Source organism: Chrysemys picta, chromosome 12 (genome assembly GCF_011386835.1).
Source record: "Chrysemys picta bellii isolate R12L10 chromosome 12, ASM1138683v2, whole genome shotgun sequence".
NCBI classification, from domain to species: domain Eukaryota; kingdom Metazoa; phylum Chordata; order Testudines; family Emydidae; genus Chrysemys; species Chrysemys picta.
In genome coordinates, this window is record NC_088802.1 from 27,172,044 (window position 1) to 27,196,863 (window position 24,820).

At 52.2% G+C, this 24,820-nt stretch overlaps 2 protein-coding genes across 10 annotated transcripts in view; one reads left to right on the top strand and one right to left on the bottom strand.

Moving 5' to 3' along the window:
• LOC101936974 (butyrophilin subfamily 3 member A2-like) overlaps nt 1–7,001 on the bottom strand; it is a 19,181-nt gene extending 12,180 nt beyond the window's left edge. The window contains exon 1 of one of the 6 annotated variants that reach the window (XM_065562620.1): nt 6,411–7,001. The gene's annotated coding sequence lies outside the window, so the exon portion shown is untranslated. The remainder of the gene's footprint in view (nt 1–6,410) is intronic. The other 5 variants (XM_005312231.5, XM_065562618.1, XM_042842676.2 and 2 more) reach the window with 5 other exon arrangements.
• On the top strand, nt 401–23,893 carry LOC101938895 (butyrophilin subfamily 1 member A1-like). Of its 4 annotated transcripts, none has more exons than XM_065562478.1 (10): nt 401–831; nt 2,377–3,467; nt 13,365–13,495; nt 14,333–14,674; nt 15,757–16,038; nt 18,183–18,299; nt 20,907–20,927; nt 21,613–21,633; nt 21,730–21,756; nt 22,339–23,893. In XM_065562478.1, the coding sequence occupies exons 3-10, from the start codon at nt 13,414–13,416 to the stop codon at nt 22,848–22,850; spliced, it is 1,404 nt and encodes a 467-aa protein (XP_065418550.1). In that variant the 5' UTR covers nt 401–831; nt 2,377–3,467; nt 13,365–13,413; the 3' UTR covers nt 22,851–23,893. The 4 variants fall into 4 exon arrangements, with proteins under 4 accessions (XP_065418550.1, XP_042698608.2, XP_023968417.2 ...); XM_042842674.2 differs by having other exon boundaries at nt 2,609–3,467; XM_024112649.3 differs by lacking the exon at nt 2,377–3,467 and having other exon boundaries at nt 402–831.
• The last annotated feature ends 927 nt before the right edge of the window (nt 23,894–24,820 follow it).

Here is a 24,820-nt window from a genome sequence, read left to right on the forward strand (position 1 = left end):
TGATGTAGTAGTAGGATTTTATGTTTGTATTTTATATCATTTAGAATGAAGGATAAAGAATAATAATATAGTATGTATTAAATGTATTGGTGTATGATTTGATCATATTCTGCCAGTCACCCTTTTTGAATAGCAGAAAGGAATGGCCTAATGGGCCATCAGCCAGAATCTGTGTCTGGACTGATTTCAAGGCAGTAACAGATCCTTTGAGGGTCACCAATTTGTTGTAGGTTTAGCATTTTAAAATAAGTAAAGGAATGCCATGATCATTCCTTTTTTTTTTTTTTTTTTTTTTGGCATTGCAATTTGATGTTCCTGTTCAAAATGTTCTGTGTACATTAATTTTGTTTTGTGTGTGAATGAGGAATGTGTGGGTTAAGAGATAAGTGTGAAGGCCATTGCTGAACCGGCTGGTCTAGGGAGGAGACGGAGACAGACGCAAGGGCACCAGGAGGCTGCAACACGCCCCTATTGAAGCATTGCAGGGCAGATTGACGACTCTAAAGATGAGACAGGCACCTATCAATGGGGACAAGATAGCTGTGATCAAAACCAGCATGGAATAACTCCCTGAGGAACATGACGTAAAGAATGAGAAGGACAATTTAAGAAAACAAGCACTCGTCAAACAATTGATTACAGCATGACGGTGCAAAACTCATTGGTCCCAATGAAGGAAAATCACTATATAAACAGAGTGTCTTGCCATGAAACTTTGGGTTCATCCTGCCAAGACTTCCCTGGAGCATCATGTCGCAACAGACGGAACCCAGCTCCTCCCCACTTGTGATCAACCTAGCTGGCCACTAGCTTGATCCGGACTCTGGACTGGTAACTATCACATTGACTGGCGGGACAGTGTGAGTGTGTGTGTGGTGTGATTGAATGCATATGCTAATTGTTGTATCTTCAATAAATGCGGTGTATTGCCTTTTCCCCTGAAAAAGATCCCGTGTGCTTCTTATAAGCATAACATTTTTGGTGGAGAATTGCAAAAGGGGGAAGACATGCATTGTGATTGTTGAAAATACTGCTAAATATTGCTAAAAGGTTATACCATTTGTATAAAGTGATGGATCATTCAGGTGTGCACACCCCCGGTCGTGGAAGTGCCTGGCAATAGGGGGAGGATTAAAGGCCTCACTCCAACCCGTCAGTCAGGGAAAACTATACAGATAAGATATATACAAACTGTCCAGGTATATACACCCCCGGTTGTAGAGGTGCTGGGCCATAAGGGGGAGGATTAGAGTCCTCGCTCCTACCCGTCTGTCAGGGAAAAATTGCATAGGTGAATATACCCTCAGTCATAGCAGGATCAAGCCCAAAAGGTAGGGGGCTTAGCGTTCCCCCTCCTGTTCTGTCAGGTAGAGTTTTTAGTGGGTATAGACATTTGTGTTGTGTAAGTCCCAGCACCAGCCTGGGCACAGAAGTGTTATAAAGGTAAAAGAGATTTATAAAGAAATATGTTTAGGCGAAAGGAATCCCCTAAGGACAAAGCTCAAGAAGAGCAGAAAAAATTACCATTCATACAGGAAATGACTCCTTTTAAGACAATTTTATAAAAGTTTGGGCACAGCCCATGAACTGAACAAGCATTAGCCGATGTTCATACTATAGCTGATTTGGAAAATAGATTGGCAAAATATCTGTTGGTCTACAGGCCATCGACCCCGAATAAAAGAGACTCGGCTGCAATCTGACTATTGTGGGAAGCATGCAATGAGGCATTCCTTCACTTGGCTAGCCACCAGGAGGAGAATGCTGCACTGCATGAGAAACTTAATGTATCTGAAGGAGAAACTGACAAATGGAAAATACTGGTCACTGGAGTTCAAAGCCAGTTAGACATTCTCAAAGATACCCTAAGAGAAGTTAAAATAGAAGAGAGGGGATTATCTGAACGAATAGAGGAAAAATACAAAGAGAGAATCAGGCTTTACAGGGAATGATAAAGAAATTAACATTAGAACAAGGTAGAGCCCCTGCCAATCACAACCACTGTGAATCTATTATTAAGCATCTTAAAACAAAATTGGGGTTTGCTACCCGCCAAGTAGCAGCTGTGATGACAAGAGAATGGGGCCAAGCCCAAGATAGTGAGGTCCCTGAATGGGAGGGAAAATGGGACCCTAGTGAAGCTTGGAATGGAGATATATGGGATGAGCCCCAGGGATTGAAACCTATCAAACAAAACCCTATCGCAGCCATACGATGAACTACAGTCACAACACCTGCAGAGGGAGGGGGAAGTACAACCGTCACCACTGTCCTTGTATCAGCTGCTCACTTAAAAGCCATGGCTGATAGTTTGGGACCCCTAAAAAAGGACAATTTCTCCAGATGGTGTTCTAACGCGTTTTTGCTCACTATAAGGGAACAGCTGAACACCACTGAAGTCTGCCGCTTGATGGACATCTGTGCGGCTTCAGAGATTCGGAGGGCCCTAGATAGGATTAGAGTTGATGAGAACAATAGCATATTGACTCTAATGGGACTTTTTGGAGAGCAAATAGGCAGGCGCAATTTTATAGCACAAGCTGTAGCCACAACCCAAGAGCCCAATGAAAACCCCAATAATTATTTAACCCGATGGCGTCTGATGCAGATAATGGCCGGCTTAACACCGTGGGGCAACACCACAGCGCTGGATACAGCGGCATTCAGTGTACAATCCTTAAGAGACTGTGCTGCTTCCCTAACCCCCTACTACTCCGGGAGACTTGGAATTTGGCAAGAGGGTCACCACCTTACACCACCGGAGACAAAACGGCTCCTAGACCCACATCCGATGCATCGGTCTGTAGCAGGAACTCCTTGGTGAAATCGGGGCTGTACAAGACGGGTTCTTCAGGGCTTGAAAAGCCTCCTCACAAGCTTTGGTTCATTGGATCATGTTTGGGCCGTTCTTGAGCAGATAAGTGAGAGGGGCCACAATGGTTGAGAAAACCAGAATAAATCGGCAGTAGTGTCAAGCTACTCCTAAAAACTGGCGTACCTGTTTCCTCAAGGAAGTGGCATGGCACGTCTGGAGGGCCTGAACCTTATTGACCAAGGGTCACACCGCACCTTTTCCTAGTGTACCTGAGGCAGGTTGTTTCATCCTTGCCCAAGTGACATTCAGCAGGATTTGCTGTCAGGCCAGCCTCCTGGAGGGATTGTAACATGGCTGTCACATGCTTTAGGTGGTCCTGCCAGTTTTGACTGTAGATACCTGTGACGTCGTCTAGGTATGCGGCAGCATATTGGCTATGGGATTGGAGGATCTGGTCCGCTAGCTGCTGGAATGTTTCCGGAGCCCCATGCAACCCAAAGGGCATTGTCCGGAACTGAAAGGGGATGGAAAAAGCTGTCTTTTCCCTGGATTCTGTGACGGGGTTCTGCCAATATCCCTTTGTCAGATCGAGAGTAGTGATGTACTCCGCTTCCCCTTGCTGGTCGAGAAGTTGATCAACACATAGCATCAGGTATGCATCAAATTTTGAGACTGCATTGACCTTCTGGAAATTGATACATGACCAGGTGGTCCCATCAGTCTTGAGAAGCAACATTACGGGGCTTTTCCAGTTGCTGCATGATTCTTTGATTACTCCCAGTTTTAGCACTGATTGGAGTTCTCGCTTCATGGTTTCCCTCAACTTTGGGAGAAATGGTCGAGGGTTTTCTCTGACTTTAAGCCCCGGTTCTGTCTGACTGTTATGGGTTATTAAATGGGTCCATCCAGGGTAGGTAGAAAACATGGAAGAGAAGGTGGTGATCACCTGTGAAGCCTGGCTTCTCTGGTTTGGGGTGAGGGTGTTTCCAGTCTTGACCATCCCTGGCTCCGAGTCTTCGACAACCTGCAAGCCTAATTGGGCTTCAGGTGTGTAGGGGGCTATTGGTGTTCAGGTGCGTAGGGGCCTATTAGTAGACTTTCTTGGTCTTTCCATGGTTTTAAAAGATTCACTTGGTAGATTTGTTGTGCCTGTCACTTGTCTGGTTGTTGGATTTCATAACTCACCTGCTCCACTCAGCGCACCACCTTATGGGGCCCTTGCCAGCGGGCTGGGAGTTTTGATTTGGAGCTAGGTAATAACAAGAGAACATGATTGCTGGGCTGGAACTCCCGGAGGTCAGCCCTTTAATGATAAGTAAGGTTAAGGTTTTGTCACGGGTACTTTTAGTAAAAGTCAGGGACAGATCACTGGCAATAAACAAAAATTCACAGAAGCCCACGACCTGTCCCTGACTTTTACTAAAAATACTGGGAGGGGACTATCAGGGGCGCTGGCCGCTGCTCCAGCCCGGCCATTGCTGCTGCAGGGGGGGCTGCTCCAGCTCCAGCCGCTGCTCCAGCCCCTGGGGACTGCTCCAGCCTGGACCCACCCAGCCCCGGGGGGCTGACGTAGCCCCAGCTGCAGCTCCAGCCTAGTTCCTATGGCTGCTCCAGCCCTGTACTCATCCCCAGCTACTGCTCTAGTCCCAGCCCTAGCCACTGCTCCAGCCCTGGTGGCTGACCGCCGGCCACTGCTCCAGCCCCACTACTACTTCTGCAGTGGGGCCAGGCAGGGGGCTGAAGCCAAAGAAGTCACGGAGGTCCATTAAAGTCACAGAATTCCATGATCTCCATGACAAAATAATATCCTTAATTATAGGCTGCATCCTGGGTGCTCTGAGTGTGTAGACGGTTCTCCCTGGCAAATGAGCCCAGGGTGTCAAGCTTCTCCCATAGGGCCAAGACGTATTGTATGACGTTACTGGCCCGAGATGGTTGTTCTTCCCACATTTCTTGAATGCTGGGATCCCACACTAACGTGGGGCATGTATCTCTCTGGAGGCTGCTCCATGGAATGGGAAAATAGCCTGCTATTGCCACCACCTGGTGGACCTACACCGTCAGCTCCAATGCAAAGGGCTTCTGCTCTGAAGGCCTGGGGTTCAAACCCCCAGTCAGCTGAAGCCGTGATGGGTGTCTCTGGATGGGCAGCAGGTGTGGTGGCACTGAGGAGTGGGTGTTTCAAAGAAGCCGCAGGGCATTAGGCGTCATGTGTTCCTAACTCTCCCTGTCACCTTTGAAACTCCCCACCTCTCATCGCTCCCTTGGATTGGGTCAGCGCCAACATTTCCAAGTTGCCCTGGACACCACAAATCTGCTGGGCGTGGCTGGATTTCAGGCCACGGGCTTTAACCCTAGGAAGTACAAGTGTGCTTTGGTGGGCGTGGCCAGTGGGCTTGCAGGACACAGCCAGTGGGCGTGGGGCCGAGGCACAGATGGGACAACTCCTGGTTGAGGCATCCGCTGGGGGTTAACCCTTTCTTTCCTGCTTGCAATGCAGCGTCCCATTCCAATCATGGCCTAAGTCTCCCATGAGTACTGCCCAAACAGCTGGCTCCAGGAAATTGCAGTGGGTGGGTGTCATCACACTACACCTCTCCTGGGGGCAGCTCACCCAGCACTGCGGGGCCCTTACATCTCAGGCGAGGCCAGCCATGGGGCTAGATGGAGCAAGATCTGGTGCACTCTGTGAATCCACCTATGCCTTGGGCTAGCGAGGAAGGACTGGCACGGATATTGGTGAACACACTGGCCCCTGTCCGAGTGTCCTAATCCGCACACAGATGGGGGGACATGTGGGAGCAGCAGCCACCCCTGCCCCAAATGCACACACATGTGGAAATTAACATGCCCTATGTGACAAGATGACTGATGGTGGCTAGAGAATGAAAGGGGGATAGATAGATAGATAGATAGATAGATAGATAGATAGATAGATAGATAGATAGATAGATAGATAGATAGATAGATAGATACTTCCTGAGGTCCCTTCCCCTGGTATTCTATGATTCTATGAGGATGAATATATAGAAAGATGGGAACAGAGAGACAGACCGGTGGGTATGGTTGGGGATGGACAGATAGACAGATGAGGCTGAAGTTAGTTTCCTTATTCCCAGTTACTTATTCAAGCACCTAAACAGAATGGAAGTGGGCAGGGGGCATGACCCGTGGCAGCACATTGTGCAGGAAAAAAAGCTTTGGATCAGCGAGAGGCACATGCCAGCTGCTTCTAGACAGCCTGACGGCCATGGGGATACATCACCTGGGGGTCCCCAAAACCACAGTGTGTCGTGTCCAGCCGGGCAAACCCAGCTGCTCTCTTGAATGGTTCAATAAATGCTGAACGACTGACACAAACTGTCCTCTCGTTCAGCTGTACAGTGGTGGGGAAAACTCGGAAAGTCTGACTTGCCAGTGCAGAATGAAAAACAGCAACGATTCTCGGAATCAGGAACCAGTACCACGAATGAGGATCTAGGGGAAAGGAGCCAATTTCAGCCTCACAACAGAGAAACAGCCAAGCAGGGACGGGCTGCACAGACAGACAGACAGACAGGCAGGATCTGCACTGATCCAGGAATCCCCTATATACCTGCAGCCCCGGATCCTGCAGTGAAGCTGTTCCCTGAGTGGTAGGGAGGGGGGCAGGCCCAGCCCCTCACCGCCGCATCCCGGCCAGGACGGAAGCACTGGGGAGCGAGTCCTCTCTGCAGCCTCTCCGTCCCGTTCTGCTGTCCCGGCCTGCCCAGCTGCAGGAAAAGGCTCCTCAGGAGCAGCCCCACAGAGCCAGCGTGCACCCGCTCAGTGAGAAAGTTCCCCTCCACCCCACAGCCAAGGGAGCCGAGCATCATTTCCTGTCAGCTGCGCGGGGCAGGCCGAGCTCCCGGCTTGGGGCTTGTCAGCACTTGAAAATTAATGGGGAGTGCAGGAGGGTGACTGTTCCCGAGCCACCCCATGGGGGACTAGCCCAGGGCAGGAGGCCACTGCCTGTTTCGCTGACTCCACGGCTGTGCGCACACCGGCCTGAAGTCCCCCAAACAGCAGGGAGGGATCTCATCCCTCCTCCCCCACCCCTCCTGGAACTGGGGCCAGGCTGGCACAGGCCAACACATGGGGAGCTCAGAGCCCAGACAAGGCCTGCAGGGGAGGGCAGAGACCCTGTCATAGAAATTTCTGTCCGTTCCAGCTGAGGAATAAGGAGAGACGGACACAGCTAGCTAAGCAAGGAGCCCTGGGAGGGGCGATCTGTTTATTTCAATTGCAATTGGGTTCAAGCTCATAAGTCAGCAAGAACAAAGAAAACACTTACACCAAAGCATTATATGCAGTTGCTTATGATAATCTATCGCTCTATGATTGGCCAAAATTTGTCATCATTACCATACATAATTAGCAAGCTACATGTATCTGCCCCTCTTATGACCCCTTATTGTTCACCTATTTGCCCCCTCCTCCTTGCTTATTTTGCAAACCAAGCAGTTTATCTACAGGACGCAGGCACATAAAGGTCCATTGTCTGCAGGTTTGGCGTTTTGCTACATTTCCTCTCGAAGGAACTTCCTGAGTTAAGACATAGCTATAGCTGTGCTGTATATCTTCCATGTGTACGTGACAAATTTGCCCCCTGGCATATCAGTCCCCACACGCCCCAGAGGGGCCTGGCTCAGCCAGACCACAGCCCACAGCCAGGGCCACCCAGGGCGGAGCAACAGCCTTGGCCAAGGAGAAGGCTCTGCTACACCACAGCAGCAGCGTAATTCCCAGTGTCGCTTCACTGGCGTCAATGAGGCTAGATCCCCAGCTGGGGAAAATCAAAAGTGCCCAAGGGCTTAAATTACACTGAACAGGAGTTAGGCCAGTAGGTGCCTTGCACAATCCCACAGGGTGCTTCTCTGCAAAAGCAGGCACCTAAATAATTTTTAAAATCTAACACTTCATTGCTCTTTCCCTCTATTCTTCATCTGTAAATGGAGATAAAACTGTTCTCTGTTGAGATTTGGGGGAGGGATTGCCTCTCACTGAGTCTCTGCAGTGCCCGGCACGATAGAGCCCTGCTCTCAGTCTCCTTATGTCTGTGCTGTGCCCGGCACGATGGGGCCCTGATCTCAGTCACCGTGTGTCTATACAACACCCGGCATGACGGGGCCCTGCTCTCAGTCACCGTATGTCTGTGCTGTGCCCGGCACAATGGGGCCCTGATCTCAGTCACCGTGTGTCTGTGCTGTGCCTGGCACGATGGAGCCCTGATCTCGGTCACCATGTGTCTGTGCAGCACCCAGCACGACGGGGCCCTGATCTCAGTCACCATGTGTCTGTGCTGTGCCCGATACGACGGGGTCCCGATCTTGATTGGGACTTTACGGATTTCTTTAATACACGCCCTGATATTTGTCATGGCTTTAGCAAGCCTAGCTGAGCAAAATGCAGGACTTCACTTGAGGGCAGCTTGCTCCCCTCCATGTGGGGGCACAAGACTGGGAGTCAGGGCTTCTGGGTTCTATTCGTGACTCCGGGAGGGGCATGGGGTCCCATAAGGACAGAGGAGGTGTCACGTCTCCTGGGTTTTAGACATGGATGGAGCTTTCAGTGCTTATTTGCCTCTTTCACTGTAGTATCTGAACACCTCCCACCAAAGGGCGTGTTCACCCACCACACCCCCTGTGGGGCAGGGAGCGAGCACTGTCGGCACAGAGCATTCAGGGACCTTGCCCAAGGTGAACCAGGCAGTCTGTGGCAGAGACTCACAATGCTGGGAAATAGCCACACGGGGGCAGCAGAGGATAAGGAAAGCGAAAGCGAAAGTTACATTTGTAACCAGAGGGGAACCCGCCCCAGGGACTGCAGTGGGGTTACTCCTGATCTATGCGCGGTGAGTGAGGGGGAACCAGCCCCAGGGACTCTAGTGGGTTACTCCTCATTTAAACTGGGGGGAGCGAGAGAGGAGGGCAGGACTGCCACGCCCAGTTGGGTTGCACCCCTGGGGGCGTTTGCTGGGGCAGGAGCCCGCTTTCAGGGCAGGCTCAGCAAGTGCATATGGAGGGAAATCCTCCACCCAGCTCGCAGGGACGGAAGACAACTGGCTGAAAGGGGGTCTGGGCCCTCGGAGTGGCTGGAGACAAGAATCGCCCCAGAGCTAGGCCTGGCCAGGAGTGGCAGTGAGCTGAGGGACTGGGTGCACCCTCCCACGCACTAGGGGATCAGCTCCACTGCGCTGCCAGGGACTGCAGATACCAAGGGGGACTCCGGGATCACTCCTGATACTGTCTGTGCACACAATATACCCTCAGTCTGTGCATCCGATAAACTCCTCTGTGCATCCCATCCACCCTTCTATCTGTCCATCCATCCCATACACACATCAGTCTGTCTGCACATCCCAGTCACCCATCTGGCTGTTTGTAAATCCTGTACACCCTGTTCTTGTCTCTGCATCCCATACACCCCTCTGTCCGTCTGTGCATCCCATACACTCTCTGCCTCTCTGTGCATCCCATACATACCTCAGTCCATCGGTACATCACATACACCCTCTGCCTGTCTGTGCATCACATACAACCTCTGCCTCTCTGTGCAGCCTATACACCCTCTACCTGTCTCTGCATCCCATGCTCCCCTCAGTCCATCTGTGCATCCCATAAACTCTCTGTCTGTGCATCTCATACACCTCTCCATCTGTGCATCCCATACTCCTCTCTACCTATGCATTCCATACACCCCTCTGTCCGTCTGTTCATCCCATACACCCCTCTTTCTGTCTGTGCATCCAAACACCCCTCTGTCTGTGCATCCCAAACACCTCTCTGTCTGTCTATGCATCCCATACACCTCCTTTCTTTCTGTACATGCCATGCACCGCTCTCTCTGTGCATCCCATACTCCCCTGTCTGTGAATCACATACAGCCCTCTGTCCATCTTTACATCCTGTATACCCTATGCCTCTCTGTGCATCCCTTACACCCCTCTGTCTGTCTGTGCATCCCATACACCCCTCTGTATGTGCATCCCATACTCCCTTCTCTCTGCACATCCCATACACCTCTCTGTATGTGCATCCCATACTCCCTTCTATCTGTGCATCCCAAACACTCTCTGTCTGTCTGTTCATCCCATACACCCCTCTGTCTGTCTGTGCATCTCAGACATCCTCTGTCTGTGCATGCACCCTGTCCCTGTCTTTGCATCGAATACAACCCTCTGTCTGTAGGTATATCGCATCCAACCCTCTATCCCTCTGTAAATCCCATACACCCTCTGCCTGTCTGTGCATCCCATACACCCCTCTGTCTGTCTTTACATCCCAAACCCATCTTTCTGTCTGTGCATCCCAAACACCCCTCTGACTGTGCATCCCAAACATCTCTCTGACTGTGCATCCTATACACCCCTCTGTCCGTCTGTTCATCCCAGACACCACTCTTTCTTTCTGTAAAAAGCAACAGAGGGTCCTGTGGCACCTTTAAGACTAACAGAAGTATTGGGAGCATAAGCTTTCGTGGGTAAGAACCTCACTTCTTCAGATGCAAAGCTGAAGAAGTGAGATTCTTACCCACGAAAGCTTATGCTCCCAATACTTCTGTTAGTCTTAAAGGTGCCACAGGACCCTCTGTTGCTTTTTACAGATTCAGACTAACACGGCTACCCCTCTGATACTCTTTCTTTCTGTGCATCCCAAACACCCCTCTGTCTGTGCATCCCATAAACCGCTCTCTGTGTATCCCATATACTGCTCTGTCTGTCTGTGCATCCCATACACCCTCTGTCCGTCTTTAAATCCCTACAACCTGTCCCTGTCTGTGCATCGAATACACCCCTCTGTCTGAGCATCCCATACACCCCTCTGTCTGTGCATAACAAACACGCTCTGTCTGGCTGTGCATCCCATACTCCTTCTGACAGTCTGTGCATCCCATACACCCTCTGTTTGTCTTTACATCCCAAACACCCCTCTGTCTGTCTTTACATCCCAAACACCCCTCTGCCTGTGTGTGCATCCCAGACACCCTCTGTTTGTCAATGCATCCTGAACACCCCTCTGTCTTTCTGTGTATGCCATACACTCCATCTGTGTCTGTCTGTGCATCCCATACATGCCCACTGTCTGTCTGTGCAGCACAACCACCACTCTGTCCATCTGTACATCACATCCACAGTTCTGTCTGTCTGTGCATCCCATGTACCCCTCTGTTTTTTCATCTGTGCATCCATACACCCCTCTGTATGTCTGTGCATCCCATACACACTCTCTCTCTGTGTCTGTGCATCCAATACACCCTCTGTCTGTCTGTGCATCCCATACATCCTCTTCCTGTCTCTACATCCCATACACCCTGTGTGTGTCTTTGCATCCCAAACACCCCTCTGTCGGTTTGTGCATCCCTTACACCCCTGTGTTTGTCTGTGCATCCAAAACATCCCTCTGTCTGTCTGTGCATCCCATATACCCTTTGTCTATCTGTGCATCCCAAACACCCCCATGTCTGTCTGTGCATCACATGCAATACTCTGTCCATCTGTGCATCCCTTACACCTTCTTTCTGTCTGTCTGTGCATGCCTGTATCCCTCTGTCTTTCCTTCTGTGCATCCCATACACCCTCTGCCTATCTGTGCATCCCATACACTCCTTTCTGTGTGTTCATCCCAAACACCCTGCTGTCTATGCATCCCATACACTCCTCTGTCTGACTGTGCATCCGAAACACGCCTGTGTCTCTCTGTGCATCCCATGCACCCTCTGCCTGTCTGTGCAACCTATATTCACCCTTGTGTCTGTCTGTCCATCCCACAGATCCTCAGCCTGCATTGATATCATGCTCTGCCCATGCAAGGGTTGAGAATCATGGCCCCAAACACCGCCCTGCACAGCAGATTTATTCTATCCATGGCCCCTGGGCCCCATGTGCCGTCAAAACTCTGCAGCCACTCCAGCACAAAGGATTGTCTAGCGTCCGGCCTTGCTGAGGCCCTTCTTGAAATCTGGGCACTTTGACGTTGCCAATGGGCCATGCAGTGGGGCTGGGCGGGAACCAGAATTTCCCTTCCGTGGGGAATTCTGACAGGCTGAATAATGTTTCTGTTCTAAATTGGCATGACTCCCCCTGTTTCTGCCCCAAAATTCCCATGAAATGAAAATTCTGCAAAATCTCGATCTTTGTTTTACTCATCATTTCTTTTCTATACAAATGCCTGCAGCTGGGGAGGTAAACTGGTTCATTTCAACCGTATTGTTTCAATTCATTTTGTTTAGCGTGACCTATTGTATATTAAATTGACTATTATATAATATTGTTACGTTTATTATTATTTGTATACTATGGTCTATATTATATTATATTGACTAATATATAGTGCATATTACATTTATTATTATATTAAATGCTAAATAGGCTCAGAAGGATTTGATTTGTATCTGTAAATGTCAGTAAACATCGATTTTACCAAACTGATAAAAAAAATATTTCCCTCGATGATACTGAAAATTTGCAGATAGGCAAAATAAGAATACTGCTGCTTGGGAACTTCTTAGAGTTATTTAAACATGCTTACTTTGTATGTTTTGCCATGTGATGTGAACAGTTTGTGTTACCAGTTATAAAGTGGTCACTTGTTATATCTCAGCGCCTACTGTCATTAAATAGTTATCTGACCCTGTCCCCAATAATTTCCCACCACTGTGAAAATTCAAATAAATAAAAATGGGGGAAAATGTTTAAACCCATGATCTGGTGCAACTGTGGAAAGTTAAATCGATAAAAACTGGGGAAAAAATGCTTAAAAGGAACTTTGATTTCATCCATCGAAATTATAAAAAAAAATTGAATTCTCCCAAGCCTATATAATTATTATTTTATAATATATATTGTATTCATTAATCTGTATATGATATACATTATTAAATATTGTGCATTATATGGAATATTAAATAATATATATTTTATTTCAAACTTTAATGGGATAAAAGTCACAGTGAAATTAATTGTAAGGACCCATTTCCAAGGCAGTATTTTGCCCTTATTGAACTGAAATGAGTCCCTTTGACTTTTCCCCTGTAAAATGTTGTCAAAAGTGGACATGTTCCTGCAAAATATTTCAGTTATGATTAAACTGCTCTTTTCTATGAAAAAGGCGCCCATCCCCACAAACTTCCCACCCACTCTTCTGCTCAGGCCACTGATTCCTTTCTGCTCCTTTGAAACGTGCAGCCTATAGTCCCAGACGTGCTGCCTGCCCAGCAAGATGTCCAGCATCCCCCGGCATGTAAGTGGACTGCAGGGTTTGACCCCCAGGCTTTCATCGCTTGTAGCAGGAGCCTCAATTGCTGGAGCTGAAGGAGTAGCTCCTCCAGGTGGTGGCAGTAGCAGGCTATTATCCTATTCCATGGAGCAGAGCCCAAAGGGGGACACGCCCAGTGTTTGTGTGGGCTCCCCGTGCAGCAGCTTTCCCTCGTGGGATAAACCACCCTCCTGGTTCCCACTGACACAAGAAGGGGGTCTTCGGGTGAGCAGCTATTCCCCTTCTCATCCCTTGTCTCCTTGGTCTCCCCGTAGTCCATTGGCTCCTGTCCAGCCCTGAGGCCAGGAAGAGCCGCCCTGCCAGATGCTGGGATCCCGTCACCCACACTCCAGCGCTGCCCTGCTCTCAGCCGTCCTCCTCCTGCACGTTCAGACTGCAGTGGCTGGTAAGGAGGCTCTGTCCTTAATGGTGCTGGGTGGTCATGGGGCCCCAGCCGGCTCTCACGTACAGCGGGAACAGTCTGGGGTGACTGCCCTGATAATGCACTGGGCTCGGGGGTGAGAGCGCAGGATCTAGCGCTCACTCATACGCACAGTAACGTGTGACAAATGGAGTCACTGTCCATCCCTCCATCCATCCCCCCACATCCATCCCCATACACACCCCTCCATTCATCCATCCACCCATCCATCCCCATACACACCCCTCTGTCCATCCCCATATATACCCCTCTATCCACCCACATCCATTCCCATACTCATCTCTCCAACCATCCACCCATATCCATACACACTCCTCCACCATTCCCATACACACCCCTGTAGCCATCCACCCACATCCATCCATCCATTTCCCCACATCCATCTCCATACACACCCCTCATCCATCCACCCACATCCATACACACTCCTCCATCCATCCCCATACACACACTTCCTCCCTCCCTCCATCCATCCCCATATTCACCCCTCTATCCCTGCACCCATCCCCCCCATAACCATCCCCATACATACCTCTCCGTCCATCCATCCATCCACACATGCCTCCTTCCTTTCCCATACACACACCCCTCCACCCTGGCCTCCACATACACACCATCCCTCCCTCCCTGCCTCCTTCCCCCCCACTCTACCCCTCCCCCTCCTGCTCACAGCTCTCCCTGAGCCCCTCTCTCCAGGATCCGCTGGGGTGGTGGGGCTGGGGGCTGGGTTGTGTGAGAGGCGAAGCCGCTTCCCCCCACTCCCCTCTGACCCCAGGCTTGTCTCTCTGCCCTTTTCCCCAGTGAGTTTCCAGGTGCTGGTTCCCACCAGCCCCCTCTCCGCCCCGCTGGGGGGCACTGTGCTGCTGCCCTGCCACCTCTCCCCCGCGCTCAGTGCCCAGGCCATGCAGGTGAAATGGAGCCAGCCCCAGCTAGGCCAGGATGTCCACGTGTACCTGCCGGACGGGAGCGAGGTGCAGGGTGAGAGGTACCGGGGCAGGACGGAGCTCCTGCGGGACGGGATCCAGAGCGGCAGCCTGGCCCTGCGGATCTGGAACCTCACCCTGCGGGACGAAGGGCGCTACCTCTGTGACTTCCAGTCCGACACCTACTTCAGTGATGCCGCGTTGGAGCTCCGCCTGACGAGTGAGTGATCCTGGGATGGGGAGAGGCCGGATTCAGCCTGGGGCGGGGGGAGATGGCCGAGGGGGGGACCTCCCCATGCAGCCTGCTGCAGTCACAGGCCAGAAAACCTCCCCCAGTGACACCTTCGTCCAGCCCAGCTCTCCTGGTCAGCCAGAGCAGAGCCTGTGGGGCAGAGATGTCCAGGCTGCATGTAAGGACCCTGAGGGACGTGGGCTCCCCAGCAGCCTGACAGAGCCTCCTTCCATAGAGGATGCCCCGCAATGGCAGATATGTGCCCCCTATTTCCAGTGTGGATGTCTCAGGTCCAGTGCCCAGCCATCAGCTCTCCCTCTCCCTGTGTCTGAGGAGCCTTCTACCCTCAGAATCTCTTCCCTGGGTAGAGCCCAGCAAGAGAAGTGTTGTAAGCCATGGGAGGTAACAGTCCCGTTCTCTGTGGCGCTGGTGAGGCATCAGCTGCAGGCCTGTGTCCAGTTCAGGGGGCCGCAAAACCATGGACAAGCTGGGGAGAGACCAGAGGAGAGCAACAAAACAATCAAAGATTTAGAAAACCAGCCCAAGGAGGAAAGGTTGAAAGAACGGGGCATGTCTGGTCTTCAGAAGAGAAGACTGAGGGGGGACCTGATAACAGCCTTCAGATACATGAAGGGCTGTTACAAAGAGGACGGGGATCATGTGTTCGCCATGGCCACTGAAGGTAGGACAAGAAGTAACGGGCTTAATCTGCAGCAAGGGAGATTGAAGTGAGATATTAGGGAAAACTTTGTAACTGTAAGGGGAGTTAAGCTCTGAACCAGGCTCCAAGGGAGGTTGTGGAAACCCCGTCACTGGAGAGTTGTAAGAACAGGTTGGACAAACACCTGTCAGGGATGGTCTAGGTTTGCTTGATTCTGCCTCAGTGCAGGGGCTGGACATAATGACCTCTCAAGATACCGTCCAGCCCGACATTTCTGTGACTCTAAGTCTTCTCTTGGGTAAACTAACCTACACGGGTGAGCGAGAGGGGAACCAAGCCCTGGTGTGACCAGCAGGAATGAGGAGAGCATGAAATCAAGGGCGAATTCCTGTTGATTTGTTTCCCCCAGGCTCTGGTTCGGATCCCCTCCTCCACGTCGGTTTGTATGAGGACAAGGGGGTCTCGGTCACATGTCTATCTGCAGGGTGGTACCCGGAGCCCAATGTGCTCTGGAGAAACAGCCATAAAAAAATCCTGAGTCCAGAGTCCGAACAGAAACTGCAAAGTGACGACGGCTTATTCAACGTCTCCAGCACCGTGGTGATGACCGAGAGCTCGGATCCAGCACTGACCTGCACCCTCAGCCCTGGCTCGCCCGACCCAGAGAAAGTATCGGCCATTTTCATCTCCGGTGAGCTGCTGATGGAACAAGGAAACACAGAGCTGGAGCCAGATCTCCAGTGGTGGAGAATGGCATTTATAGATAGTGACAACTTTATGGCAGGGGCAATCTCTTACTGTATGTCTGTGCAGCGCCAGGCGCAGCAGACCTTGATCTCGGTCACTGTGTGTCTGTGCAGTGCCTGGAAAATGGGGCCCTGATCTCGGTCACTGTGTGTCTGTGCAGTGCCTGGAAAATGGGGCCCTGATCTTGGTCACTGTGTGTCTGTGCAGCGCCAGGTGTGACAGGGCCCTGATCTCGGTCACTGTGTGTCTGTGCAGCGCCCGGAAAACGGGGCCCTGATCTCAGTCACTGTATGTCTGTGCAGCGCCAGGCGTGACAGGGCCCTGATCTCAGTCACTGTGTGTCTGTGCAGCGCCCGGAAAACGGGGCCCTGATCTCAGTCACTGTATGTCTGTGCAGCGCCAGGCGTGACAGGGCCCTGATCTCAGTCACTGTGTGTCTGTGCAGCGCCCGGAAAACGGGGCCCTGATCTCAGTCACTGTGTGTCTGTGCAGCGCCAGGCGTGACAGGGCCCTGATCTCAGTCACTGTGTGTCTGTGCAGCGCCAGGCGTGACAGGGCCCTGACCTCGGTCACTGTATGTCTGTGCAGCGCCAGGCGTGACAGGGCCCTGATCTCAGTCACTGTGTGTCTGTGCAGCGCCAGGCGTGACAGGGCCCTGATCTCAGTCACTGTGTGTCTGTGCAGCGCCAGGCGTGACAGGGCCCTGATCTCAGTCACTGTGTGTCTGTGCAGCGCCAGGCGTGACAGGGCCCTGATCTCAGTCACTGTGTGTCTGTGCAGCGCCAGTTGTGACAGGGCCCTGATCTCAGTCACTGTGTGTCTGTGCAGCGCCAGTTGTGACAGGGCCCTGATCTCAGTCACTGTGTGTCTGTGCAGCGCCAGGCGTGACAGGGCCCTGATCTCAGTCACTGTGTGTCTGTGCAGCGCCAGTTGTGACAGGGCCCTGATCTCAGTCACTGTGTGTCTGTGCAGCGCCAGGCGTGACAGGGCCCTGATCTCAGTCACTGTGTGTCTGTGCAACGCCAGGCGTGACAGGGCCCTGATCTCAGTCACTGTGTGTCTGTGCAGCGCCAGTTGTGACAGGGCCCTGATCTCAGTCACTGTGTGTCTGTGCAGCGCCAGGCGTGACAGGGCCCTGACCTTGGTCACTGTGTGTCTGTGCAACGCCAGGCGTGACAGGGCCCTGATCTCAGTCACTGTGTGTCTGTGCAGCGCCAGGCGTGACAGGGCCCTGATCTCAGTCACTGTGTGTCTGTTCAGCGCCTGGCACAACAGGGCCCCGATCTCAGTCACTGTATGACTGTGCAGCACCTGGCACAATGGGGCCCTGATCTCGGTCACTGTTTGTCTGTGCAGCACCCAGAATAACAGGGCCCTCATCTCAGTTAGGCTGCTGGAGCCATGGGACCCTCATCTATCATGCTGACCACTGTTGTCTCATTGTTCCATTCTATTCCACATCTGTCTTATCCATCTGTTGTCTCCTGTCTTATTCTTAGATTGTCAGCTGTTTGGGGTAGAGACCATCCTTTGGTTCTGTGTTTGTCCAGTCCCTAGCACAGTAGGTTCCTGGTCCATGGCTAGGGACCCGAGGTCATACGAATAATAAATAATAATAGTGGAATATCCTGATTAGAGCTGGTTTGAAAATGTTCAAGGCAGGTGCATTTTTGTTGGAAGCAAACCTTTACTGGGAACGTAAACTAGATATTTGACTGGAATTAGTCAAATTGAATAATTTTGACTTTCTCATTTCGTTCCAAAAATGTTTCATTTCAGTGTCATCCTTTGGATTCAGTTTGTTTGGACTTTGATATTATATTGGCGTATTCATACTCTACTAGATTATAGTATATTTATATATTTTATATTAACCCATAGGATATATTTTTATTTAATAGTTTGTATTGTATTGTAACCTTTTGACATTACCAAAAACAAAAGAACTGATTCCAGCCTTTTCTATCTAGCACAAGGAGCTAAAAGGGTCCCACAACCTGTTACTAGGTTTATTAATTATTTTATGTCACATCTGCATGGGGCAGAATGGGTGACGTGAGTTAACCTGTGTTCTTCTCTTCCCTGCAGACACTTTCTTCCCCAGAGTTTCCTCCTGGCGGGTCCCCCTCTTTGTAATCCTGACGATCTGTGTTTGCTTCCTCGCCTTGGCTGCCCTCTTCCTATGGAGGATTCACAAAAAGAAAGGTAAAGCTCCTATTTAACCCTTTTGCCACTGGAAAGAAAGAAACGAGATGTCCTTCGACAGATCTGCAGGTCCTTGGTGCTGTAGACCGCATAGATCCTTGGATGCTCACATGATTTGACCCTCCCTCTTTCTACCTGGGCATATTTTTCCCATTGCCGGTAATTCATGTTAAGAGAGGAAAGGAAATTAATCTTCACTTGGGTGTCAAATGTTATAACATTTCCCAGCCTTTCCGTTATCAGTATTTTCCTTGTGTGTACCCACAGGTGCTGACTTTTGTTTTTGCTAGTAGCTGCTCCACCCCCTCTCCACCCTGAGGCCCCGCCCCCACTCTGTCCCCACCCCCAAGACCCCTCGCCTGCTCTCTGCTTGTTCCTCTTCATCCCCTCCCCCGAGCACCTCCTGCACACTCCTTTCCACCATCCTCTAAGACCCCCTGTCTGTTCCTCTCCACTCCTTCCCCTCAGTGTTACCTTGCCTATCCATCCACTGCTCGCTCCTCTCCGTCCCCAAGCGTCTCCCATCTTCGCTCGCTTCTCACCGCCCCGCCCAGTGTCCGCCCACCCGCTGCTTGCTCCTCTCCACCCACAAGTGCCTCCTGCCCACACTCGTTCCTCTCCACATGCTCCCCCAAGTGCCTCCCACCCATTCCTCTCCGCCCCCTCCCCCAAGTGTCCTTCCATCCAACCACCCACCACTCGCTCCTCTCCACCCCTGAGTGCCTCCCACCTGCTCCTCTCCGCCCCCTCCCCCAAGTGTCCTTCCATCCAACCACCCACCACTCCCTCCTCTCCACCCCTGAGTGCCTCCCACCTGCTCCTCTCCGCCCCCTCCCCCAAGTGTCCTTCCATCCAACCACCCACCACTCGCTCCTCTCCACCCCCCGAGCGCCTCCCGCCCGCCACTCGTTCCTCTTCACCACCAAGTGCCTCCTGCCCACGCTCGTTCCTCTCCGCTCCCTCCCTTGAGTGTCCCCCGCCCACCCACCCACTGCTTGCTCCTCTTTGCCCCCGAGTACCTCCCACCTGCTCCTCTCCACCCCCTCCCCTTCCCCCTGCCTGCCCACATGGTGCTCGCTCCTCTCCATCCCCGAATGCCTCCTGCCCACTCCTCTCCACCCCTCCCCCAAGTGCCTCCTGCCCACTCCTCTCCACTCCCTCCCGAGTGTCCCCACCATCCACCTACCACCGCTCGCTCTTCTCAGCCTCCAAGTGCCTCCCACCTACTTCTCACCACCCCCTCCCCCGAGTGTCCACCTGCCCGCTGCTTGCTTCTCTCCAAGCGCAATTGCCTCCTGCCCAGGCTCGCTCCCCTCCCCCGAGCGCCTCCCGCCTGCTCCTCTCTGCCCCCTCCCCTGAGTATCCCTCCGTCCATCCACCCACCGCTCGCTTCTCTCCACCCCTGAGTGTCTCCCGCCTGCTCCTCTCCACCCCCTCCCCCAAGTGTCCCCCTGCCTGCCCGCCCACTGCTCACTCCTCTCCACCCCCCGAGTGCCTCCCGCTGCACTCGTTCCTCTCCACCACTTCCCCTAGCGTGCGCCCACCCGCCACTCCCTCCTCTCCACCCCAGAGCACCTCCTGCTCACTCCTCTCCGCCTCCTCCCCCGAGTGTCCCGCTGCCCACCCACCCCCCACTCGCTCCTCCCCACCTCCAAGTGCCTCCCGCCTGCGCTCGCTCCTCTCAGCCCCTCCCCTGAGTGTCCCCCCACCCGCCACTTGCTCCTCTCCACCCGCAAGTGCCTCCCGCACATGCTTGTTACTCTCCGCCCCTTACCCCGAGCACCTCCCGCCCACTCCTCTCCGCCCCTTCCCGAGTGTCCCCCCCATCCACCCACCACCGCTCACTCCTCCTCGGCCCCAAGCACCTCTTGCTTGTTCCTTTCCACCCCCTTCTCTGAGTGTCCCCTGCCCACCACTCACTCCTCTCCACCCCAGAGTGCCTCCCACCCGCGCTCACTCCTCTCTGCCCCCTCTCCTGAGTGTCTTCCACCCACTCCTCTCTGCCCCCTCCCCCGAGTGTCCCCGCCATCCACCCACACGCTGCTCACTCCTCTCCACCCTGAGTGCCTCCCGCCCGCGCTCACTCCTCTCTGCCCCTCCCCCGAGTGTCCCCCCCGCCCGCCTACCCGCCACTCACTCCTCTCTGCCCCTGAATGCCTCCCGCCCACTCCTGTCTACTCCCTCCCCTGAGACCCCCCCACCTGCCTACCTACCACTTGCTCCTTTTTACCCTTTCCTGCCTTGAGGGCAAGTGACGGGGGGAGAGTGCCGAGAGGAGCGAGCAGGGAGGCAGGAAGAGGTGCAGCACAGGTGGGGCCATGGGGGAAGAGGCCAAGTGGGGGCGGGGCCTGGGGGTGGAGTGGGAGTGGGACCTCAGGGCAGGGCCATGGTCCGTGGGTGTGTTTTTTTTTCCCGTGGGTGCTTGAGCCCCGGAGCACCCCCAGTCGTCACCTATGTGCATACCACAGTAGCCTCTAGATACCCCACCTGAGATCCGTGCCCCCTTGTGTCGGGCGCTGCACAGACACCCTGCTGTCCTGAGAGTTAACAACACCCTCTGGTGGCCGGTGCCCTGTCGGTGAATGTGTTTCTCCGTTTGTTTTACAGGTGCCATCTACACATTTCTAAGTAAGTTTCTTCTTCACCTTCAGCCATTCCTGGGAGTTGGGCCATGTTAACTCAGACTGGGTAACGACTCCTTTAAATCAGGCGCCACGCGGCGAGGTTTCTGGTGGCACCGGCGCAAGCGACTTGGGGAACGCAAATGCCCTAGCAAATCTGGGGCTGCAGTGTAACGCCCAGAGAGGCAGTGAGTGGGTCCCCTAGAGGATCCATCAGCCCTTCCCACCCCAGCATGGTGTCTAGATTGGGGTGCAGTTTTTGGACTGAAACTTTGTTTTCGGTGAAAAATGCAGATTCGATGACACCAAAATGTGTTGTGAATTCGTGTCTCTTTCTCCCAGTTATTTGAGCTGGGGGAAAAAATGAAATCGACTAAAATGCTGAAGAAAATCAAAATGTTTAGATTCGACCTTCCCAATGTGATCCATGCAGATTTTTCCTCTCAGAATTGCCTTGAATTTCAGGTGTACAAAAATAAGTTCAAAAAGGCTCGAATCCGGACCTGAAGGTTTTGTTTGGGTCGAGAAGGTTCTTCTGCTGGGACAAGGGAGGTGGGCAGACCTAGGCTGCCCTGGGTGTCTCTGAGCATCGGTTCTCCCGGCTGGGTGGGTTTAATGCTGGGCCCAGAGCGAGACATGGACAGGTTTGGAACCCAGGCCCAGGCTAACGTGCTGTCTCTTTGTGTCCACAGAGGAAAGCCATGGCAGACCAAGTGAGTGTGAATTTGATCTCTAGACTATATGTAACTTAGCTAGGCAGTTAACTGCCCTGGACTAAGCCCTGGCCTGTTGTTCTCTTCTCATTTCAGGTTGGAAAGAAGCATTTCTCAAAGCCGGTAAATCCAAAATGGAGAGTTAGGTCTAGCGGGATATGGGTGCGCAACTGGGAGTCAGGACTCCTGGGTTCTAAGATTGGCTGTGGGAGGGGAGAGGAATCTAGTAGTTAAGGAAAAATGGGGGCTGGGAGTCAGGACTCCTGGGCTCTATTCCCAGCTCTGGGAAGGAAGTGGGGTCTAGTGGGTTATCGGTGGGCAAGTGGGAGTCAGGACACCTGGGTTCTAACATTGGCTGTGGGAGGGAAGAGCGGTCTAGTGGGTTATGGGTGGGCAGCTGGGAGTCAGGACTCCTGCGTTCTAACACTGGCGGGGGGGGAGGGGTCTAATAGATATGGGAAACTGGGGTCTGGGAGTCAGGACTCCTGGGTTCTGTCCCAGCTCTGGGAGGGGTGTGGAAAGTCATGGTTTAAGCAGAGTGCACCATGCTCCTTGGCAGATGTTTCTCCCTGACTCCCAGCTTTTGCTGGAGTTTTGCTTTAAAACGTCTCGTTCTCCAGCTGGACCAATTTAAGTCTTTGAAATGAGCAAACTGCCTTCCCTGAATCTGTCCCCCCACCCCGCCCCCCATCTGTCTGTCTCTAGCGGACGTGACCCTGGACCCAAAAACAGCTCACCCCAGTCTGGAGCTGTTTGCAGAGAGGAAGGGCCTAAGGAACACAGGTCCAAGACAATCACTGCCTGATGGCCCGGGGAGATTCGACGTTTACTCCTGCGTGCTCGGCTCCAACGGCTATGAGTCAGGGACGTATTACTGGGACGTGGAGGTGGATGGCACAGGGGGCTGGGCTTTGGGCGTCACCAGGGAGTCTGCCAGCAGGAAGGGACGGTTCAATTTCAGCCCCAAGCAAGGCACGTGGGCCATCCAGCTCTCCAGGGGCCAGTACCGGGAAGTCACTGTGGAATGGAGCCCGCTGGACCCGCCCCAGAACCCTGGCAAGATCAGAGTGTATCTGGACTATGAAGGAGGGGTTGTGTGCTTCTACGATGCTGATACCATGGCCCCCCTCCACACCTTCACCTCCTCCTTTTCTGGGAAGATCTACCCGTTCTTCTGGGTCTGGTCTGTAGGGACCTGCCTTAGACTGTGTCCCTGAGCCTTTCCCAGCCAGATCTCTGCACATGCAAACCTGTTGATGCAACACACCAGCCGCCACAATGGATGGGGGGGAGGGATGGAAGAGATGCATGTATAGGTTGTTGGCCATGTTTTATTAGTGACGACCCCTTGCTGGAAGGCTGTTTTCACACTACGTAAATGGAAATAAACCTGTTCTTCAAAAAAGAAAAGCAAATTCCATCACACACAAAGGTAACATCCCCCGCTGACAAAGTGGAAATCGTCTGTGATATTTTTATGACACCTATACGTGTCTCAGTTTCCCCTACATGCTGCATTGTTACCCAGTGCGGGGGTGTGACGTTATTGACATAAACTGGGACCATATAGATCATTGTTGCAACCAAGGTCCTGTAGTGGCACCCAAATCTTGTATAAAGGGGGTCAAATGGGGTGTCTAGGACAAGGTTATGGTTTACTGGTTATGATTATGCTGTCTATATGTGTGTATCAGTTTTGTAGTCGAAGTTATGAATATTGGCTCTATACTGTCTGTATGGCAAACTTATGCTATGCTTCTGGGTGATATCCCAGACAAGCTGAGATTAGCTCTGCCTAGCCTGCTTGATGGCCCATTAAGGACCATCAGCTATACAATGGACCCATTGAGAGAAGGCAGATACGCCTTGTACCTCAGCAAAGTATGCAGGGACTGGCCCATGTGACTCCAGACTCCATTTTGCTGTAATTTTCCACAGTAAGAACAAAGAGGTGTTCTTACACCTGGAAAAGACTATATAAGGCTGATGCCTGATCTCCATCTTGTCTTCAATCCTGCTTCTTACCTCTGGAGGAACTTGGCTACAAACCGAAGCTCTGAACAAAGGACTAAATGACCCATCCCAGCTGGGGATGTATTCCAGAGACTTGATTTGAACCTGCAGTTTATTCCATCGCTGCTGCAAGCCTGAACCAAGAACTTTGCCATTACTGTATGTAATTGATTCCATTTAACCAATTCTAACTCTCATTTCTATCTTTTTCCTTTTATGAATAAACCTTTAAATTTTAGATTCTAAAGGATTGGCAATAGCGTGATTTGTGGGTAAGGTCTGACTTGTATATTGACCTGGGTCTGGGGCTTGGTCCTTTGGGATCAGGAGAACCTTTTTCTTTTACTGGGGTATTGGTTTTTATAACCATTTGTCCCCATAACGTGTGGCACTGGTGGTAATACTCAAAAACTGGAGTGTCTAAGGAGATTGCTTGTGAGACTTGTAGTTAGCCAGTGGGATGAGACCGAAGTCTTAGTCTGGCTGGTTTGGTTTGCCTTAGAGGTGGAAAAACCCCAGCCTTGGGCTGTAACTGCCCTGTTTGAGCAATTTGTCCTGAGTTGGCACTCTCAGTTGGGTCCCGCCAGAACCGCATTGTCACAGGGGGGAAAGAGCTGTTTGCTCTCAGGGCAGGCTAAGAGACATAGGTGTGGATGTTGCCCGGCTGTCTGGGCCTCCGTCCCCATATCAGTGGAGCATCTGGGAAGACCATGGCAAATCCAGTCACCAGGACATTGGCACCTACCATCCAGGGACCCAGAGGGAGATGGATTCCGTCTCCGCAGGGAGCTGAGCAACATCCACCAGCTGGAGAACAGAGGACTGGAGATGGGGAGGTTGGGGTATAAGATTTGGGTGCTCACCTGGAGTCTGACCAAAGAGGTCAGACGGGGAGACAGATGGAGCTTGACCATGGGGGTTCACTACAGCTTGGCTGGGCTCTGGACTGACCAGAAAGGTCTATGCTTTAATGTTCAGTTCTCTGTGCTAACCTAGGGACTTCCTAGGCTGTGTCCAGCTGACTAATAAACCTGACTGTTTGGACAATGCTATTTGAGTGTCACTGCAAATCCTGGCTGAGGTGCATGAGTCCCTGAAGCATGGACAAATCTCTACCACAGGGATGGGCAAACTGCGGCCTGCGGACCAGATCCAGTCCACCAGCCGTTTTAAT